Raw genomic sequence first — 19,807 nt, forward strand, 5'->3', positions numbered from 1 at the left:
GATTTGTCGATGTTTGCGTGTGATGTCTCGTAAAATAAACATGCCATGGACAATTTGGGGAATGTGGATATTTTCAGGTTACTTACTGTTGGGTGGTCTACTGGTTTTACAGAATGTGTCAGAACTGGACTACACTTGAAATCCATGTGTCACGCTGAAGTTTCCTCGTGCAAAACACTAAACCCCCCCACCTCTGAATTTATTGTCTGTCCCTCACAGTGAATGGATGTTTGGAAGGCGAGACAGCTAAGAAAATGTCTTTGCCCTCTTATGAATATCAGAGGAGCTTCTGGTAAAGGGGAGAAATGTTGTAAACGTGCCGTTAGCAGTCATCAAGGACTAAATGCTTTTAGCCATGCTAATGAAATGGCTCGAGGGATGGCAGTGCCAAACTCTTGGTATGTCCAACATATTGGTAAATATCTCAACAACTACTACATGGATTGGAATATACTTTTGCACAGACATTCATGGTCCCCAGAGGATAAGGCCCACTGACTTTGACAAATCCCTGAGTTTCCCTCTAGTGCCACCGTGAGGTTGACATTTCTGGTTATTGGCAACATGTCTTGACATGCCCATGGTGCATATGGGAAGAAGAATCCCAATGACTTTATCCAGTGAAACATCTACAACAACAACTATTGGATGGATTGTAATCACTTATATTTCCCTTATATTTTCATCCAGTGCCGCCATCAAGTTTGATTTATTTTAATTATTTTTAGTTTGTGACCAAATGCCTGCAAAACGAATGACAATCCATCGGCCTCAGCTGTGCTTTTGTGTTTAGTGCTAATGCTAATGCTAAGCAGATGTTAGCAAGCTAACATGCTAAATTGAGAAGGCGAACACGGTAAACATTATACCGTCTTAGCATCCACATATTAGTATTGTCATTGTTAGCCTGTTAGCATGCCGACGTTAGCATTTCGTTCAAAGCGCTGCTGGGTTACAGTAGAGCCTCACAGAGCAGCTAGCACGACTGTAGTCTGGTTGTCACATGAGACAGAATCAGACTTTCAGGTGTGTAGTGGTGAAGACTGCTCCTCCACTGTTATGCTTGTGGCCACACACACACACACTGCAAGGCTCGCTGCCTGTGCTGCTGCTGAGTGATGTGGTTGCCGGCCAGGAACACTAAATCTTGTCGGAGGAATGAAGGCGTCCCGTGCCCCAGTGGATCCATTCTCCAGTGGCGTTTTTCTGCACACAGCATGCTCAGGGTAGAATCCTATGCTTAGAAAAGTCCTGTTGGTTGTAGCCATCACTAAAAAGCTCCACCGTACCGCAGTACCGACTTTCTGATCTACACAGCTATTATGCTATAATGTATTATTTTAGTTTTGCAGACAGGAATTTGTAATGATGCATAGTATAAATGCCTCATGATTGGAGATGTAAATCATGTTTAGACAGCAGGCAACATTTGTAGATGCAAAAACAAGGAGAAGTTCATTGCAGCCTGGATCTGTGAGCACAACTTCCAATGTTGGGCTCACTGCGACAGGCTTTGAATGGGGAGAAGGACAGATGGACACTGGCTGGCTTAGAAATGTTTGTGCTAATGTGCAAAGTTAACATACAGTTTCCTATTCATTGTCAACACAGCAACGGAAGAAGCGTCTTGGTGTTACGATTAAACAAGTAAATGATCTGTTTGTAACTTAAATGGAGATGTTCATCCACAATCATTTGAATTCAACCGTTTCAGTGATCAGAAATGTTCAATCTCTCAATCAACAAGAACATGAACATGTTTTCTTAGCAAATTCTGCAGTATGTCACTGGAAAATCTTATGTAGGACCCTTAAGCCTATAACACATACACACAAACACATGAACACGTTTGCTTTCAGTGTAACTCTTTTCACCAGTCACACACGCACACACACACACTCACACACACACACAACCCATAGACAATGCATGGAATGATTCTGTTGAGGTGAGGTACAGTTACCTATAAGAGACCACTGCTTTTTGTTAGAGAGATATATGTGGGGGACCTGTGTGTGTGTGTGTGTGTGTGTGTGTGTGTGTGTGTGTGTGTGTGTGTGTGTGTGTGGTCTGGAATTCCCAGAAAGATGGATGAAGCTTAACAGACAAAAATGAGGCAGAGGGGGAAGGAAAAAGGGGGCTAGGGTCTACGGAGGAGAAGGAGAGAAAACATGAGTGGAGGGAGGAAGGGATGCAGGACAAGAGACATAAAAAAAACATTAGCACACCCTTAATTACTATAAATTAATAATATTTCCATTTGATCTAGGGGTAAATGGAAACTTTAATTTTTAAAAGCGCCAAAGGAAAATATGAATAAAGTTCTGCACTGTCTCTTTAAACTGTGCAGCCAGTAGTGGTCCTCAGTCTGGAGGGAGAGTCAAGTGTACCAGAATAAAACAAATCATTTCCTGTTGTTTCCAATATTAAATATTTATTAACATGTCAAAAGAGGATGTCCATAGGTAAAGCCTATGACACATATCTGTAGGGCTAATGATTATTTTCATTATTACTATTTTCTTAAGGCTGGTTTATAAACTGGGCCAAGTGGGCATCTTCCTCGGGGGCCCCCAAAAGCCCAATTGTCACCGTGTGGCAATCTGTTAAACACTCACGTGTCAAAGAGAGGAAGAGGTGGGGGATAAAATCCGACATCCTCGTTCTGTCCCAAAATGCTTTTTATAGTAAGCCTAAATTAATAGGAGGCATCGGCAGACCAGTTTAATTATATCTAGTGGGTATGTTCTCCCCTCCACCGTGGCTCAGGAAGAAAACACTGTCCGGGGAAGCGAAAAGAGAAAATCTCGCATTAAAAAGACTGTAACTTTAAAAATATCCACTTGATTTGACTATTTCAGATGCTGAGGTCTCACATTGGCATTGGCCTAACTCTATAATGCATGGACTGCAGATTCTATCCCCCATGGCTTACACTGGAATTGCATAGATGAAGGGATCTCTTCCTGGCCGGTATAGATGGAGGAATGTTTTTAATACAGTGACTCTTTCAATATTCATAAGGCCATGTGACTCTTGTATTTAGACACATTTGAAAACACGTGAACCTATCCTTTCATAGGAGCCCATCCACTCATGTTTGCCCTGGAGGGCCCTCCAACAGGTTAGTCCGGCCTTGATTCCTGTAAGCTCCACTCTCTGAGATTTCCAGTCAGCTGCCACCTTTCACAGCGTCCATGGGGACTTTTTTACAAAAACGTAGCATTGCGAAGCACATAAATAACTTTGACATTTTTAGTCATAGCCGCACATTCCCAATATCAAGGGAAAACGTACGTCTTTTATTTTGAAAGCAGCGTCGCCGGACTTCCGTGCGTGGCGACCGGTAACTGTTGAACTTGACTCGGGCGAGAGAGGGGAGCTACTCGCGAGCAGATACACACAAAGGGAGTGCAAGGACCTGCGGCAATGGGAGTCAAACTGTACTACACCACCGTGACTGCCTCGCGGACGGTGAGTCAAGTGGCCGTATATGAGTGAATTTGTCCGTTATGTCGGTGTGTTCGGCTCCGGTGGCGGCAGCGGCGGCTAACAATGCTCAGTCCCACAGACACACCCAGCACCTTATCAGTAATAGCTTCCCCCTGACCAGCAGTGCAGTGGGCCTATGCTACTTTTGCGCCCATTGATATCATGATTGGAACGTCAGCGTTGCATAGGTCGTAGGCGGAAAGATGAATGTAAAAAGTCGTAAATGTAACAAAACGTAGAAGACGAGCCAAGATACACGATCCCACCTTATTCGCCTTATCTTGGTTGTGGGAAGGTGTTTGATGCAAGGTGTTTTTTTTTTGCATGTTTGGCTCGGTATTTCTGCAGGCAGTGCCCCTCCAAATGTATCGTATTACTCATCCTAAACGGTGACATTACTGCAGCGTCATGTTGGTACATGAGGCTGGCTGGAGTAGCTAACGTGTAGCCACCGTAAGTATCCGTTTCCTGCATCCAGCAGAACTGTGCGCCAAACTTCATGTAGAAATCGGGCAATTTAAGGTTGCCTTGCTTATGTTACATATAAACGGTGATGTTAAGGCCTTGGGTAAACAACATGTATTTGTCAGCTCTGCGTACGTCAAATGCACTAAACAGCACTTGTTTTGAAGGAATTTCATCTTCTGTAAGTGGCACACCTGCTGCTCAGTATTGCTCCAATTACTGCAGGTTGGCGGTAAGGGAGCATGGGAACCAGTAATACAATCAGAAAAGTTACTTAAGTTAGAGCTGCCTGGTAGTTTATATGTGAGCCGAATTGACCAGTAGACCCCTTTTAATCCAAGAAAAGTCAGACCTTTTATATTCTTTGCTGTGTGTATTAGTTTATAAGCCGGATACGTTTAAATAGATTGACTTTGTACTGAGGTTTTGCTACATGTTTTCATAGAATATATTAGGATGATTCGAGTGTAACAGGTTGACATCCATACTGTCTGCAGCAATCAATACGCTGATGTTGTAAACCACAACGTCCTTTTGCATGGATGATTGTTTTGCAGCGCTTCAAACAGTGTATGGCAAAGCACTGGGCCAAACATCTGGTACCTATTAGGTGTGAGGAAAAAGTGTTACAATACCTGCATTAGCTTTTAACCCTCTCATGTGCAGTATTGTATTACATCTACTAATAAATCCCTCTAAAATGTAAATCCCTTTGCCTTATGCACTTTTATAATGTTTTTTTTGCGTTTAAGTTCACTTTCAAATTTGCTTGCTCTCTTAATACATGTCATGAATTGTTCTGCGATGGTGTTGCACTTGTTTTGAGTTGTGTGATATTAGTGCATGCAGCAGTTCTGGGAGGTTTTGCACCACTCAGACCTAAAACCGAAAGTCGTGTTTCAAATGGAGTTGCTTCCTTTTCAACATGTTGCGTTCAGTTCTAGTGACTCTTATCAGCGGCTATAACTTTGTTCCTCGCTCGATTCAGAGAAGCTTTTAACTGCCGAGTCTACAAAACAAGTAAAAGCAGTTCCCCTTCTCAGTTTAAGGACGTGACGCTGGCCTTGCAACAACTGTGTGTGTGTGTGTGTGTGTGGCCAGCTAAATGCCAGCTGGTGTGTCTCCAGTTAGTGCTGTGCTTAGGTGTGGCTGCTTTTACAGACGCCCCCTCCCAACTTCCTGAGTCGCCCGAAAAGATAGCAGAGCGTTCAGCAGGTCTATTAATCATCGCCCAGGAGCCAGATAAAGCCACTGCTTTTTAAAGGCACAGCCTCAAAAAGTTCTGAAATCATATAGTCTTCTTCAAAAAGCTCTCCATAGACATAATAGTGTTACATTTGAACAGCCTTTGTCTGCGTATTGCGACTAAAACTCTAACGGCATGGAGGGCAAATGTTCCTATGTGCAGACAACATGCTCTGGGTTTAATGAGTCGGCTGCTTCCTGGTGGTGGTGCTGGGGTTGGGTACAGTTCTGATGGGGCGCCGTTGTTGTTGTTGTTGTTCCAGGTGAAGTCTCAGCAGGCAGAAGTGATGCGGATCCTTGACAGTAAAAGCATCAAGTACGAGCTCATCGACATCTCTGTGGGCGGGGAGCTCCGCGACGAAATGAGAAGCAAAGCGGGGATCCCCACGGCCGTCCCCCCCCAGCTTTTCAACGAGGACCAGTACTGCGGGGTGAGGACAGCGCACACACGTGCCTCATTGTTGAAAATAATCATAGAAAAACCTCTCCAGCTGTGTAGTGATTCAAATAATTAAAAAAGGCTACTGTATGTTTTTAACTGACACTTCACTTGTTTTGACGTTGTCACAGAAAGAGACGTTTAGTGGTAGAATTTCATTTTATTTAGTGCGAAATAGTTCACATGTCATCATATGGAAATGTGTGTTCCTCGAGGTCTGAAACCTGCGTTGTTTACATCCATTTTTACTCGTAAGCAGTCTTCTTCTTGCTGGTGCATTTGCGCGTTTCTTGGCCCATTACTGCCAAAAAGTGCTCCATAGCACTAGTAGAAGTCAAAACCTCCACCTTTACCTTTTTAAAGTTTCTGTGACAAGCACCCAAGTGAGACAGTTTCCATCTCAAGTCATGCAATTATTGTATTATATAACAGTACAGTACTGATAGCTTTGTGCCCAGAAATGTAAGAAATATTACATAAATTGGAGTTACAGGCATATAGATTAAGACCTTTATTGTTTTTATATTCAGTCACATTGGAACGTCTCTGCTCTCTGGTTTGCTGACTGACACTCCTCCTCTCCGCAGGACTATGAAATGTTTTCCGAGGCGGTGGAGGCAGACACAGTGGATCAGTTTCTGAAACTGGCGTGAGGAGGGCGGAGTGCGGTTCTCCATCTTAACCCCATTCCCCCACCCACCCACCCTGTGCCCTAATGGAGGGCCTTTATCCAGTCTTTCTCTACACCACCGGCAGTGTCCACTCACTTTCAATGCCATAACGAAGAATGCCAAATATCTCGTATCCAACCAATCAGAAGACACACATTCCCCCTACTGCACCGTTAGACTCTGAGTCAGTCTTAATCCCGTTTTATTTTCATGTTTCTTTTTCTGTTCTTTCCTTTTGATTTCTTTCCGCCCTTTTCTCTGTCTGACAGGCTAGTGTTACGCCGTGCTCCGAGTCCGCTAGGAATCAACGGGGCGTCTAAATGTGCGGTAATTAGGTGGACTAATCTTGGCCGTGGCCACATGATCGCTGGAGATTAAACTAATCCACTGGATGACAACATTCAACCCAGAATCTTCCTGATCCTCTGCAGACCAAAACACACCATCATCACTCAGTCTTAACTACTTTTGTCGTCTTTTTTCTGTAGCCTTCAGGTTCCCATGTTGTACTCGACTGCACACTAATCGTACTTCACATGGATGCGAATGCACACAGAAGTAGCAAGGACTGTAGTGTCCTTTAAACCCAATGAATTAAGAATGATAGCAGCTAAAGGCGTGGACAGCCTTTTGTAATATTGGCCACCACAACTGAAAAAGGGCGTTAGATTTGACAAATATTGAAAATGAAAATGACTTTAACGAAGCTAGAAACTCGTCTCGTGGCACATTAAAGGTGTACCCTGTGGTGTTTTTTTTGTTTTTATTACACATTCAGCGTTGTTCAACAAAAACAAAATATTTTAAATTGCTGTTTCATTGTTTGAACACATTGCTACTCTTCTTTGCGCATCACCGCCACCAACCGTGGATCTGAATGCCGTGAAACTGGTAGCAGGAGTGTGTATCGCCTGTGTGCACGATACCCGACAAAACAGGGACCCACTCGTAAAAACGCTGCTCCATAGCGCCACTAGTGGTCCAAAACTCCACAGGGTACCTTTTTAAGCCGAGTTGTGGAAATGTCTAACAAAGATGACGCCAGACGATGCGTTGGCGAAATTTGTAGAAAATCAAAAGCGGCACATGATATGTCGATAGTAATTTGTGTATTGATATTTTTCTTTTAATGTGGGTTCACACCTAAAGGTATCAGTGGACATTGCCATCAGCCACAGTGTCATTTTCAAATCGTTCACTTTGGGACTTTAAGTAATCCTTTGTGATCAGGGCCGTAGCTACCATTTAGTACTCGGAGGTCATGCCCCATTTATTTTAGTTTTCCCATTTTGGGATTTTAGGGACCTGTTAGGGGAATTAACATGCTACAATTAAAAGATACACATGGTGGGTATTTTATAGGCTTATCCAGTGATCTATGTATTCACATTTTACTACATAGGACAGCTAAAAAGCTTTCAGTATTTTCCCACCATAATTGTTTTCAATGTGGAAACGTTTAGACCTTCATGTGAGGAACACATGACGGGAAACATGACTGAACAGGTAAAATAATGGTTAAAAAAAGTAAAATGTGAAAAATCCAAATCATTAGACAATTTTACGTGCTTGTTTTGGTCTGGTTAAACTCTTCTGAGGGGGTTTCACGGGGGGAGTTGGATTCATGACTTCAGTATTTCTAAAATCCTGGCCCCTTGTTGGGGTTCAGCATCACAACATGTTTAATTAGGTATGTTATAATGGCCACCAATGTTCCAAACTTGTTTAAAAAGGTTGGTATACTCCTTTCAAAAAATCCGAACATTTCAGTAGTTAGCTGCTTCATGTTAGCATCCAGTGGAGCGGCGTGAGCACATTTCTTAATGTCACATTTGGTGCCAAGATATATCTGTAACGTGCTTTTGCAGGTGGTTGTTCACTGTAGTGTTAGCACTTTTCCTGCCATCTTCCACACTTCCCATAATCTGTATAACTTGAAAGCTTGGTTCCTGGCACAGACAGGTGCTCTGTATAGCCGACTGAAGGGAGCATTTCATGTGGATTGTGAATGATTAGACTGGAGAGATGCGAGTCTTCCAGCTTTCAACCACGTAGCTTTCCCTTCCTCCTTGTTTTATTTTTTAAGTTACAGTTTCACTGATTGTCCCGGCCATGAAGATGCAGTAATGTGACTATGCACTGAAACCCTGCCTCATTCTGAACACAGACAAAAAAAAGGTCAAAGCTGGTGTGTTCACATCGACCTGACTCAGTCTTACTAGCCTTAGGGAACACTCACCACATGGGAAAAATGAAGGCTTCACTTATTTGCGCTTTCATGTATGTGCATTTATTCAGTCTCATGTCTTTTTTTAAATTGCGAACAACGTTGTTTTCCCTCTTGTACTCGTAACGTCTGTCAATCCCTAGTAATGACGGCCTTCACACACAATGTTTGTGCACTGTTTTGTAAGTCGATGGTTGTAGATGTTTGCCTGTTGTTGGTGTATATTCACTATCAATCATGTTTTAGACATTCCATGTCTCTCTCTGAGATCCTGCTTTGCTTTTGGACCAATTCCCCTTGGCCAAAAAAAGAAGAAAATAGGGAATAAAATGCTGTTGTCTTCCAAGAAGATTTCGAAAAGTGATTTATGGGTTAAAAGAAAATAAAATGGAGTTGAATCTACCTGTCTGGATTGTGTTTTTAAACTGGTTTGTGGGACCTACCTAAAATGAAATGAAGTATGCCAACTCTGGCATCCTGAAACTCCAGTGTGAAAAAAACCTTTCATAGTCCTCATTTTAATGAGGAATTTTACAGGATAGTGTGGCGCATTTGCTCACCCACAAGAGGATCATTTCTAATTTGGAAGTCGGTGAAATATGGATTGCCAATACCGTCGCATTGATGACATCTTTCACGTTCTGGACCTGCAGTGTCAGTACATTCATAGTAATTTAGCATGTGAGCTACATATTTTCACTGAACACTTTTATTTAGACTTTATTATCAATGTGTTCTGTATAATTATGAAATATGACCAAGTTTGTACACACCAACCTAGTTTATTTATTAGTTTCATATGATTGGCTAATATGAGGCCATTCATATAATAAAGTTAAATTAACAATCAGTAATTAGGAAATCATAGTACATTTGATTATGATGAAGAACACTACAATATGCATATGATGATGATGATGAAGATGAAGCACATTAAAATGCACGATGATTTTAATAATAAAGTTTTGCTCAGTTGCAGTACCTCATTTGTTCTTTAGGCGGTGCTGATGTGGCATATTACACTTCATCTTTGCAGAAGAAGAAATAGAATACAAAAGTGATCAAGCGAACGAGAGGACGCAGGAAACAAGGATTCGGATTTCAAAATGAAAGCAAAGAAATCTTGTGGCACGTTTAACTCAAAGTTGCACATTCTCATTATCTTGTGTGGTAGGGCAAAGTGCATCTGTTAGCAGTTGCAGAGGATTATTCCCACATTATTTATTTATCCACCCTTCACCCTATACTACATCATTGAGCGGAATTACATCTTCTTCCTAGCCTAAATAATTGGACAGGGTTGATGTGGTCACTTGGAAAACTATCTGTAACGTGGTTATGGTGGTGACGCAGGTAGGGATATACATTGTTCAGTTCACCAAACTACAGCAGTAACATTAAACTCGCGTCTCCGAGCTGTATTATCTCACCATAAGGCAGACTCTTATTTTGAAAATGGTCATCGGACGTTTTGCCGTCGAGTTGTCGTGTGTCGCAAAACACTGGTCCAGAGGAGGAAGCTGTGAAACTTGACAGGTTACTACTGCTAAGGTAACGTGAGTTAATATCGTCTATGAAAGGCGTCGGTGTGAAAGACCAAATAAGTTTACTGAGCTGATAAATGCGCGCATGCAATGACCTGACCTATTTCAGCCTGCGTTGATACTGTGTGATTGTCACGAGCAGCCAATTCGTGGGGTTAGCTGGCTAAGCTAAGCTAGCTGACAGTGAAGTGTTTTGAGACGACAGCATAGCTAACATGAGCGATTTATTATGATGTAAAAATAGCGAAGTACAAGCGAACGACGCGAGGGCTTCTGGTTTGTTCCATATCTAGTGTTCGTCACGTTTGACGGCTGTAATGATGTTGTCAGTTGTTGACACTGCTTGGTGTTTTTAATGTTCGCAAAGACAAACGGCTGTGTTGTGTTTGCTTTTCGCCAGAGGTAACGTTACATTTAGTTAGAAACACCTTTTTTTCTGGACTGTTAAGGTTTTCCATCCTGTTCACCCCAGAGACTCCAAACAGCACGTTTTCATTCAAACTACAGAGGCACAAACCCGGCTAATGTTTGTTGTTGTACATTCATGAATTTAGAATTAAAAATAAATAAATAACCGAGCCACAAAAATATAGGACAGTCCATGTAAATTATTATTCTTTCTCTCATACACTTTGACGATGATGACGCAGCCTGTGCTCACAACACCAGACACGTCTTGGTTTGTCACTGGATTATTAAAACTGTACCCAAAGTACAAAATACAATTTTCTCACTTATTCTAATAATCTGTCCTTGCCGATAGACTTTTTTATTTGATGTGCCTAGATTTTGAGATATTTACCACAAAAAAAACTCTGCCTCCATCTCAGGGCAATGGAGATGAATGGCGTTTCATTTGAGGTGCTCACAGCCTTAAAAAAAAACTGCATTAAAAATTCAACTGCAGCATCTCTTTCCAGAAGTCATGTGCTGCTTACTCCGGATAATATGTGCTGTGAAGTTCTTTCTATTGAAGAAATGAAAGGTTGAATAACACGTTACGTTGTCATAATGAGATGGAAGTCGTTGGGTTGTAACTGATGAAACACAAAGCAGGAATATGATCTGCTCTAATAACTGTTTTTGGTTTTCTGTCCCATAAAGCCACATGTGAAGATGAGCGTCCCAGACTACATGCAATGTGCCGAGGACCACCAGACGGTGCTAGTGGTGGTCCAGCCGGTCGGCATCGTGCCCGAGGACCAGTTCTTCAAGATCTACAAACGCATTGCCAGCGTGAGTCAGGTGAGCATCAGGGACTCGCAGCGCCTCCTCTACATCCGCTACCGCCACCACTACCTGCCCGAAAACAACGAATGGGGAGACTTCCAGACGCACCGCAAGGTGGTGGGCCTCATCGCCATCACCACCTGCGCCTCGTCCAAAGAGTGGCCCCAGACCGCCGAGCGCTTCCACGGCCAGAAGGAGGTGTACACCTCCACGCTGTACGACTCGCGGTTGCTGGTGTTTGGGCTGCAGGGAGACATTGCGGAGCAGCAGCGGACAGACATGGCCTTCTACCCCGGCTTCGAAGACTGCTCTGATGTGGAGAAGAGAGTGGAGGACTTTGTGGAGTCGATATTTATTGTTCTGGAGTCCAAGCGGCTGGACCGGGCCACAGACAAGTCAGGCGACAAGATACCGCTGCTCTGTGTCCCCTTTGAGAAGAAGGACTTTGTGGGTTTGGACACAGATAGCAGGTGAGTTGTTCTGTTTGCCGCACCGTAACCCCCTTCTTCAAAAGCACTTCAGCACTTAGAGGCTGGTTAAAGAGTGCTTGAGTGTTCATTGCAGTCAGTAAATGTGATAAACTTCATTATTGGCAAGTTGTTTGTGTGTTTTTGTGTCTGTGTCAACTTGCTTGTTACATGTCAGCCTTGCCTGCTCAAAAATTCTCCTCCCAAAAATCTGTCTCTCGATTTTTGCTGCGTTCATTTTTCTTCGTTTACCTTGGTTTATTTGTCTTTCTTCTTTTTTGTTTTTCTTTCATACTGTCCTGTGAGTTTATTGTTGGGTGTGAAAAGGTGAGATGTTAGACTCATTAAGTGTAGTCCACCCATACCAATCCCATCAGCTTCAGCTCTGCCCTGAAAGAAACACCCAGACCTCTGTGCTGTTGTGCGTTTGCTCCCCGACTCTGAGCCAAACTCATCGCTCCTCCGCAGGTTTCAGTTTACGCACGCACACGCTGATTTGAAAAGGCTTGATTGACGTCACAATTAAGTTCAGATATTCCCATAGCGGTGGTATGAATAAACATCATACCAGCAGTAACACTAGCTACTGAAATTAGAAGAAGTGCTATTTTTCAGCAGTGTGGATGAGGCCTGATTTGCAGCACTACATTATAATTCATGGCATTAGTTGCACACAATTGTCATATCAGCAGTCTTGAGTTTGACACTACTTTACTGTACAGTTACAGTAAAGGAAACTGCTTACTTACATTGACTTGACCACATAGTGTCGACAGAGGCCCAGTGACATTCTTACATATTTGTGTGGTTGATTCAGAAGGCAGTTAAAGGACCATACCAGTGTTTTTCTGTGGTCCTGCCACTGGTTTCAGTCTCTATCTAGCCTATGTGTCTATCCATTGATGGTACGTATTCATGTATCTATCTATTTGTCTGTCTGCCAGTCTGTTTATCCATCCACTCCTCTTCATATTACAGCTGCTACACAGCACAGATGCAGTAGATACAGGGCTTTCAAGTGCTGGTGGGAAGCCACAACATTTGAAAGCTGAGCCGACCTCCAAACAGCAAATTTTTTAAAGCAAGAAGCTGTTTCATGTATGAGAACAATGTAATTTAGTACTAATTATAGGGAAAATAGGAATTTCCTTGAAAGAAAAGTTCCAATTAAAATCTACTTAATAGGCATTTATTAATCATTTATAATGGGGATTTCTCCATGTGAGTGTGTTGAATTGTGTGCTGGCTGGTAGACGCGTTTTACATTTTTGCATGTTCTGCTGACCTGACTTAATTGGAAGTCTCTTATTTCCCTATCATCAGTACCAAATTACGTCGTTCTTTCAAGGAAACTTCTTGGAAATGATTAGGAACTTGTTTAATAAGGTGTTACCTGAATCTCTAAACTACAATGCAATGTTTTGTAAACGTGTAAGTTTGGACAGTGATGTCCCCTCATTCATAAACAAAATGATGGCTCACTTGCCTCAAGCATGTTTCCAGTCTTTTCATTACAAAATGAGCTGAAACCAGTGGCCACCTTCACACTCCAATGTAACAGTCACGTGCCACACACTGTGTTTACGATTCAGAAGCGAGCAATATTTCGACATAATACTTATGTGCTGAAACGTTCAAAAACACTGGTATAGTCCCTTTTCAAGGATGAGCTGATAGTTTGGACTCACTGAACCCAATTTGGCGCAGTACATGCTGCTGAGGCTTCAGGAGAACATTTGGAGGTGGGAATATGGAAGGTGCAATTTGGGATTTTGACTGTTTGGCTGTAGAAGCCGGAGCGACACGCAGGCCACATGGATCTTTATTCATGAGAGAATACATTACCTTGCAGCTTGGCATAGCACTGCAGCTACTCATAAAAACATGAACTCCCATGTCCAAAGATCCAGCTTGATTGCTGTGCTTAATTTTTCATGACTCCCTGAAGAGCAGCCTTTTCATTTTCGGATCACTCTGCCAGAACCATTTCATTGTTGTTCAGAAGTAGCCTACTGAGCATTAGCATGACTATCTGATGAATGATGTATGATACAGTAGTTTATGTAGATTCTGAATATCTCCCTGTAAGAGCATTTTGTCCCCGGCTCCATTTCACCTCGAGTCCTCGATCACGTGCCGATTGACGTTATTGTCTTCACGTGAGCGTCCCAGTCTTTCAGAATGCTCAAATGTCTTGCACAATGGGGTTCATAACTTTCCTCAAAACAGTTACATTTCCCCTGTATCCTGGTGAAGCTGCTCCTTCCTGACTCCCTGTGTTGTTGTGCAAGACTGCAGGGTCGCACTGTAGGCCAGCTCCTACTGTCTGTGTTTTGTTGCTCTCCTTTGCTCGTGCTCTCCCACCCCATACATCCCCTCTGTAGCTGACTGATAAGAGCCCCCTCTCCTGGCACCCTGCTGACATAAGAAATGACAATAGCAGAAAGTCAGAGCTGTTTTTTTTTTTTTTTTTTAATAAGCCACTGTATGAATCAACACAAATCAATTTAAAAGCCAAAAACAACAACAACAAGAATTCGAGCCTCTTCATTCATTCTGCTGTGGTCTGAAAAAGTCTGTCTCTCTTGACCCGCTGCTCTCTCTCAGGCATTATAAGAAGCGTTGCCAGGGACGGATGAGGAAGCATGTCGGGGACTTGTGTCTCCAGGCCGGCATGCTGCAGGACGCCCTGGTCCACTACCACATGGCTGTGGAGCTGCTCAGGGGGGTTAATGACTTCCTCTGGCTGGGTGGTAAGTCTGGAGAATGGTGGCTTATTACTATAAACTGGGACTTACAAGGCTCAAATTAGTTCAGTGTTAGCTTATGTCTCAGCTGGAGTCTGACCGATACTGGGTTTCCTTTAGGCCACAGAGTTACATTTTCACAGTTGAAAAATAAACTGGTCAGTGCTCTCTGGTGAACCTACAATGTAACGGTAACCTCAAAGATATCGCTGGTATTACGGTGCTGCGATTTCTTGCTATTTCTTGGCCGACATATACACTGGCCGCATATCTGTGAGAAGCAAATAAAGATCAATAACATTGGCCATGTCAATATATTGGTCAGGCTCTTGCATCAGCTAGCTATCAACCCTAGCTGGTAAGTCTGCATTTTCTGTCTCGCTGTCCGTGTTTTGCTGTGTGCACATCTGCACATCTGTACTGACACGTAGTGAGTGCAACATTTTATTATTTGTGCTCTCCAGCCGCGTTGGAGGGTTTGTGCTCAGCCTCTGTCATATTCCACTACCCTGGCGGCACAGCGGGGAAGACCGCAGGACGCAAGCCAAGTGTCTCCCAGCCGGCAGATGCAGGGAAACGCCACAGACCAGGTGAGCACATTGCTCTGTAACCACGCTGATGGTACAAACAGTGTTCTGCAGGGGGACAATAGCTGAAGGCTGTTGTCTGTGAGTGAGCTGTGTGGGAACGTCACTGCTGACTGGCAACTCAAACATCGCTAAGCTTTGCTCGGCTTCCTTTGCCTGCAGAATACAAGATGTCAGCTTCCTACGCTGCTGAAGCTTCTCTTATTTACCCCGATGACCGCTAATTGAATTCAAACTTAACATAATTGAACCTGTCTGCTCTGTTATTAACATGCCATTAACATGGTGTTATATTAATACTGCCTTGCATATAACGACACTTGTACATGTGAAAGTACATGTTGACTGGCCGATCTGCGGATCAGCATTCTATGCCAGTGACTATGAACAGTGATAAAGTGCTGTTTTATGATGCCTGATCTAAGTAATTGAGTATGATGATCATTATTTTCGTTATTGATTCATTTACAGATTATTATTGTTTAATTGTTTATTTTATAGATTTGTAATCTGATTTACAGTGGTTTTGAATGAGATAAGATTTGATGAAACTTTATTGTCTGTGCACACAGTAAACTCCAGTACAATGAACAGCAAACAGTAGCAGAGTGCATAAATCAGTGTACAAAATATGCAGTACAAGTGCTCTTTATCAGTTTCTCAGTAAATTATTTCAGAACTAAAGTAAATGGCTTTCTCGTCCACTAGTTTAAATAACAAATGCACAACTTCCTCCATAAAACATTTGCAACGCTGATTTTTCTTAATGGTTTGAACGCTGCTTGGTTTACATCCATGTCTACTAGCTAGCACTCTTCTTCTTCTTTGCCTTCGTCGGCGCGTTGCCGTGTGTCCTTGGCGCATTGTTGCCTATAAGCATAGTTTCCAGGAGAGCAGTAGCAGCAGCAGCAGCAGCAGCCGTTAAGCAGATTGTTGGGACTAACACTGCTAACATTGCGCCTTGCGTCATGGAGTGAATCTGCATTCTTTCTCTCTGTCTGTAGGGGCTCAGGAGGTTCTCATTGACCCAGGTATGGTATGTCTAACCAACATAGCTCTTGTAGACAACAATCTGCCTGTTTGCTTGTGGTCACATTTGCCCTGTGTTTGACGTCATTTCACATCCTGCATTGTCAGCACCCTGATTCCTATGGTTTATTTTTATGGTTTGGAAATTGATTGATGTTTTTTTTCCCCTCCCTGTGGCAGGTAGTGTTCTCCTGTGTTGGTTTCCCATCACCCTTTTGTTTTCTTTTCTAATGTACCTCCTCTTTCTCACAGCCACACTCTTGGTGATCAGTATGACATCACTACACGATTGAAGACCAAGACTTTAAATGGCCACTCTTAGTCATTCGAATAACTCGCATCTTACTCTTGATTATCATACAGAAATCACTTAACCCTATCAAAAATGTTTTCGATAGCATTTAGCTATTTGAACTCGAGGTTACAGTATCTCTGTTGAAGCACCAGGCAGTCCATCACCATTGGTGCACACTTTGATTCCCTGCTCGTTGAATGCTCACTGCTTAACCTCTCACCTCCAAAGCTTAAGGAAAAGGACTTCTTTAACTTGATCATCTCATTAATTGTACTTTGTTTAGCTCTCTGCAATTGCTGCCGTAAGGGTTTTCTCTTTGTCATGTTGCATGTGCAAATTAGCCTAAGAAGTAGCGCAATGCAGCATCTCATTATTCACACGTTTGTCATAGTGACAGCACCACACTGTTGCTATGGACACAGCCCTGTTGCTAGGCGATGCGCTCTCAATTGGTATTTGTATTCTAATCAGATTTGGCCTGAGAGATGCACCTTGCAATTGCTTCTGAAACATTTCAGGTGCGGATGGAACGCTGCCTGGGACGTTAGCCATAAACATGAACATAAACACTTGATCACATCTTCGAGACTCAAAAAGGCCTCAGAATATTCATGATATCACTTGTAACTGGTGTAAGAGAGAGCGGGGCAAGTTGGTGCGGATGTAAGATTTACTTTTAGCTTTAAACGGGAGGATCAAGAGGCATCAGAACTAGGAATAAACTCACATATGTGCATGTGGCGGTGGCAGCCAGGGCGGTGTCTTTAAAGAGTATACGGTGGATTTTTCCCTTCTTCATGTTGTCCCTCCTGTTGTTTCCTTTCCTTTTGTGGTGGAACAGACTGATGGACGCTCATCCTGGTGTCTCTCCTAAACTAATCCTATGCCGTCCTCTTTTGAGCGTAGGTGCCCTCACAGCCAACGGCATCAGTGCAGACACCAGCACTGAGATTGGACGAGCAAAGAACTGCCTCAGTCCTGAGGACATTATCGAGAAATACAAAGAGGCCATCTCCTACTATGGAAAGGTACTGACCAAAAACGAGAGAACTGTGTAATCAAGAGCTCAATCAGTGCCACTGCTGTGATATCTTATACCAAACTGGGTGATTTCTTTTTGTCTCATGGACTGTATGCTGGTTCCCCCAGCATACAGTCCATGAGACAACAAAACTCTGCTAAAAGTAATGTATTTGTGCATAATATCAGACAAAATGTCTAATTGGAATCCAGTCAAGTCAAGGCCTGAGACATTTTACACCTATAATCTAAAAGTGGGATTGTTGAGTTTCAGTCAGAACCATCAGACCTGTAGCAAACACTGTCACTGCTGCTAGCTGCTGCAGCAGCTCGTTGTCTCATAATAGGCACGTGTCCGTTTTAGCAAAAACTTTAAATTCATTTTAAATTGGTTAATCCAATCCATGTAAAGCCACTCGATTGGGTCCAGGTCCCATTAATTGAGTTAATTATGCCATTAGGATTTATTGTTATATACTGCCGGGGAGAAATAAATATAATATATATCATATAATAATCAATAATTCTAGGTCATATTGCCCCTTCTGATTTTCCATCATACTTTCATACATTGGCTGATGTGTCTGTGACACAGGTATTAAATTGCGTTCTGTGTGGCCTTAAAAATGTCTTTAAAAAGTTGAACTTGGTGAACCCAGCAGAACATTAAAGATATATATTCATGAAAGATTTACATCTTCATTAGGAACAAATGGGCTTAGGGCTGACTGCCACAGACAGGGTAGGAAGGGCAGCAGCCCTCTAATGCAGATGGATTTGGATTTTGGATGAAGGCGCAATAGTGCCCGACCATAAAGACCTTTTCAAAAAGTGATCACAACAGTCTTGAACTGGATTCTGAATTTGTTGGGGGAGCCAGCGTGAGGAAGTCACATGCGACCACTTGTACTGGCTGTAATGCACAGCCCTCCGGCCTTGAACTGGTCTTACTGTATTTGTTCAGGTTGCGTTGATACAAAAGCAACACTGGTAGGCAGAAATGTAGCTACATGTCTGTGCAGTAATACTCATCCACCTCACCAGGGGGCAGTATTTGATCTGGTTTGATGGAGTCTGGAGGCAGTGACAACACTGTGTTGAGTAGTATCAGACCAGCAATAAACGCTGACAGCAGCTGTTTATTTCTGAATGCTACATGGCGACAAGACTTACAAACAAGCATGGGAGTGTATTTAATCTCTGGAAATACCACGTTAGTCAGTGGTAACCTTTTAAAAAGCACTATTAGACAGACAAAACAATATGTTTTATGTATCCGTTCCTTTCATAATACATTTGTGCTCTCCTTTGACCACTGTACTTGTACTGTGCTAGTCACAAAGAATAGCATTAAAGTATCCCTGTTGCTTAGGGAAGACTGAATAGGCTCATTATGCTACCAAACTATTCAGAGGCAACCGTGTGCTTTATCTTCATTATTATAATTGCCTTTTTGCACTGACCTCCCTCAGCCCTTTTACCTGTAACTAGTTCGTTGAGAATTAAATTAGATCTCAACACATAGCCATTCAGATATTAATTGAATTTTAATAAGGAGACAATGAGGGTGGAAGTGGTGGGAGGTTCAGGGACGGCGAGATAAAAAGTGCACACACTTGCGTGCGGCGTGAAGCCTCGGCAGCAGCAGCTCCGGTTCATAGCGGAAAAGCACGCAGAGTAGCTGAAAAGACGGGCGTCAGGGGATCTGAGTTATTACACTTGTCTGTAATCCCACGTCTGCGGTGACTGATGAGGGGGGCCATATGTTAATGAAAAAAACATTTCCCCCTGATTATGAGGTGGGTTGTAGAAGTCAAGGCGACCCTTGTTGACTATTCATTTTTCATTAACACCGAGCCTCCCCCCCTCTGCTGCTCCTCTTATCTCTCGCAGTATAAGAACGCAGGAGTGATCGAGCTGGAGGCCTGCGTGAAAGCGGTCAGGGTGCTGGCCATTCAGAAGAGGGCCAGGGAGGCCTCTGAGTTCCTGCAGAATGCTGTTTACATCAACCTGGGGCAGGTACGCTCTCTGACCGTTCCAGCTACACAGGAGGATTGATATGACCACTAGCAGTATGGTGACTGAGAGATATCCTACTATTAGTGCTACGCATCTATACCACCTATTGTCTGCCCTCAGAGTACTACACCTTTAGCTCTTTATCATCATCATCATTTTGTCCTGTTGCTGGAGTCTTGTTTCCTTGTGATCTATGCAGCCAATGAAATGTCCTCCAGGCTTGCCCTTTGAGTTCAGGGATTCAGCCTCTTTTTCCCCAGATTTTAAATCTTGCTGTTTTATTATAATATCATAATTAGTACATGTTCATATTTATTATTTTATTGGAAA

At 42.9% G+C, this 19,807-nt stretch overlaps 2 protein-coding genes across 2 annotated transcripts in view; both read left to right on the forward strand.

The window, feature by feature from the left end:
- Positions 1-3,379: 3,379 nt before the first annotated feature.
- On the forward strand, positions 3,380-8,941 carry sh3bgrl3 (SH3 domain binding glutamate-rich protein like 3). Its single transcript, XM_070921536.1, has 3 exons — positions 3,380-3,474; positions 5,466-5,633; positions 6,229-8,941. The coding sequence occupies exons 1-3, from the start codon at positions 3,430-3,432 to the stop codon at positions 6,292-6,294; spliced, it is 279 nt and encodes a 92-aa protein (XP_070777637.1). The 5' UTR covers positions 3,380-3,429; the 3' UTR covers positions 6,295-8,941.
- A 1,106-nt stretch (positions 8,942-10,047) lies between these two features.
- trappc9 (trafficking protein particle complex subunit 9) overlaps positions 10,048-19,807 on the forward strand; it is a 175,352-nt gene continuing 165,592 nt past the window's right edge. Inside the window, exons 1-8 of the mRNA XM_070921413.1 lie at positions 10,048-10,090; positions 11,188-11,783; positions 12,087-12,107; positions 14,388-14,533; positions 14,992-15,117; positions 16,119-16,145; positions 17,345-17,466; positions 19,352-19,477. Of these exons, the coding sequence (XP_070777514.1) occupies positions 11,200-11,783; positions 12,087-12,107; positions 14,388-14,533; positions 14,992-15,117; positions 16,119-16,145; positions 17,345-17,466; positions 19,352-19,477 (1,152 nt within the window). The 5' untranslated portion in view covers positions 10,048-10,090; positions 11,188-11,199. The remainder of the gene's footprint in view (positions 10,091-11,187; positions 11,784-12,086; positions 12,108-14,387; positions 14,534-14,991; positions 15,118-16,118; positions 16,146-17,344; positions 17,467-19,351; positions 19,478-19,807) is intronic.

This window comes from Enoplosus armatus, chromosome 16 (genome assembly GCF_043641665.1).
Source record: "Enoplosus armatus isolate fEnoArm2 chromosome 16, fEnoArm2.hap1, whole genome shotgun sequence".
NCBI lineage: Eukaryota > Metazoa > Chordata > Actinopteri > Centrarchiformes > Enoplosidae > Enoplosus > Enoplosus armatus.

Bases quoted from the DNA above. Each gene is read 5' to 3' on its own strand.
- sh3bgrl3 (XM_070921536.1), top strand. From the start codon at position 3,430: ATGGGAGTCAAACTGTACTACACCACCGTGACTGCCTCGCGGACG. The intron at 3,475-5,465 runs GTGAGTCAAGTG...TTGTTGTTCCAG, and splicing joins CCGTGACTGCCTCGCGGACG to GTGAAGTCTCAGCAGGCAGA. The intron at 5,634-6,228 runs GTGAGGACAGCG...TCCTCTCCGCAG, and splicing joins ACGAGGACCAGTACTGCGGG to GACTATGAAATGTTTTCCGA.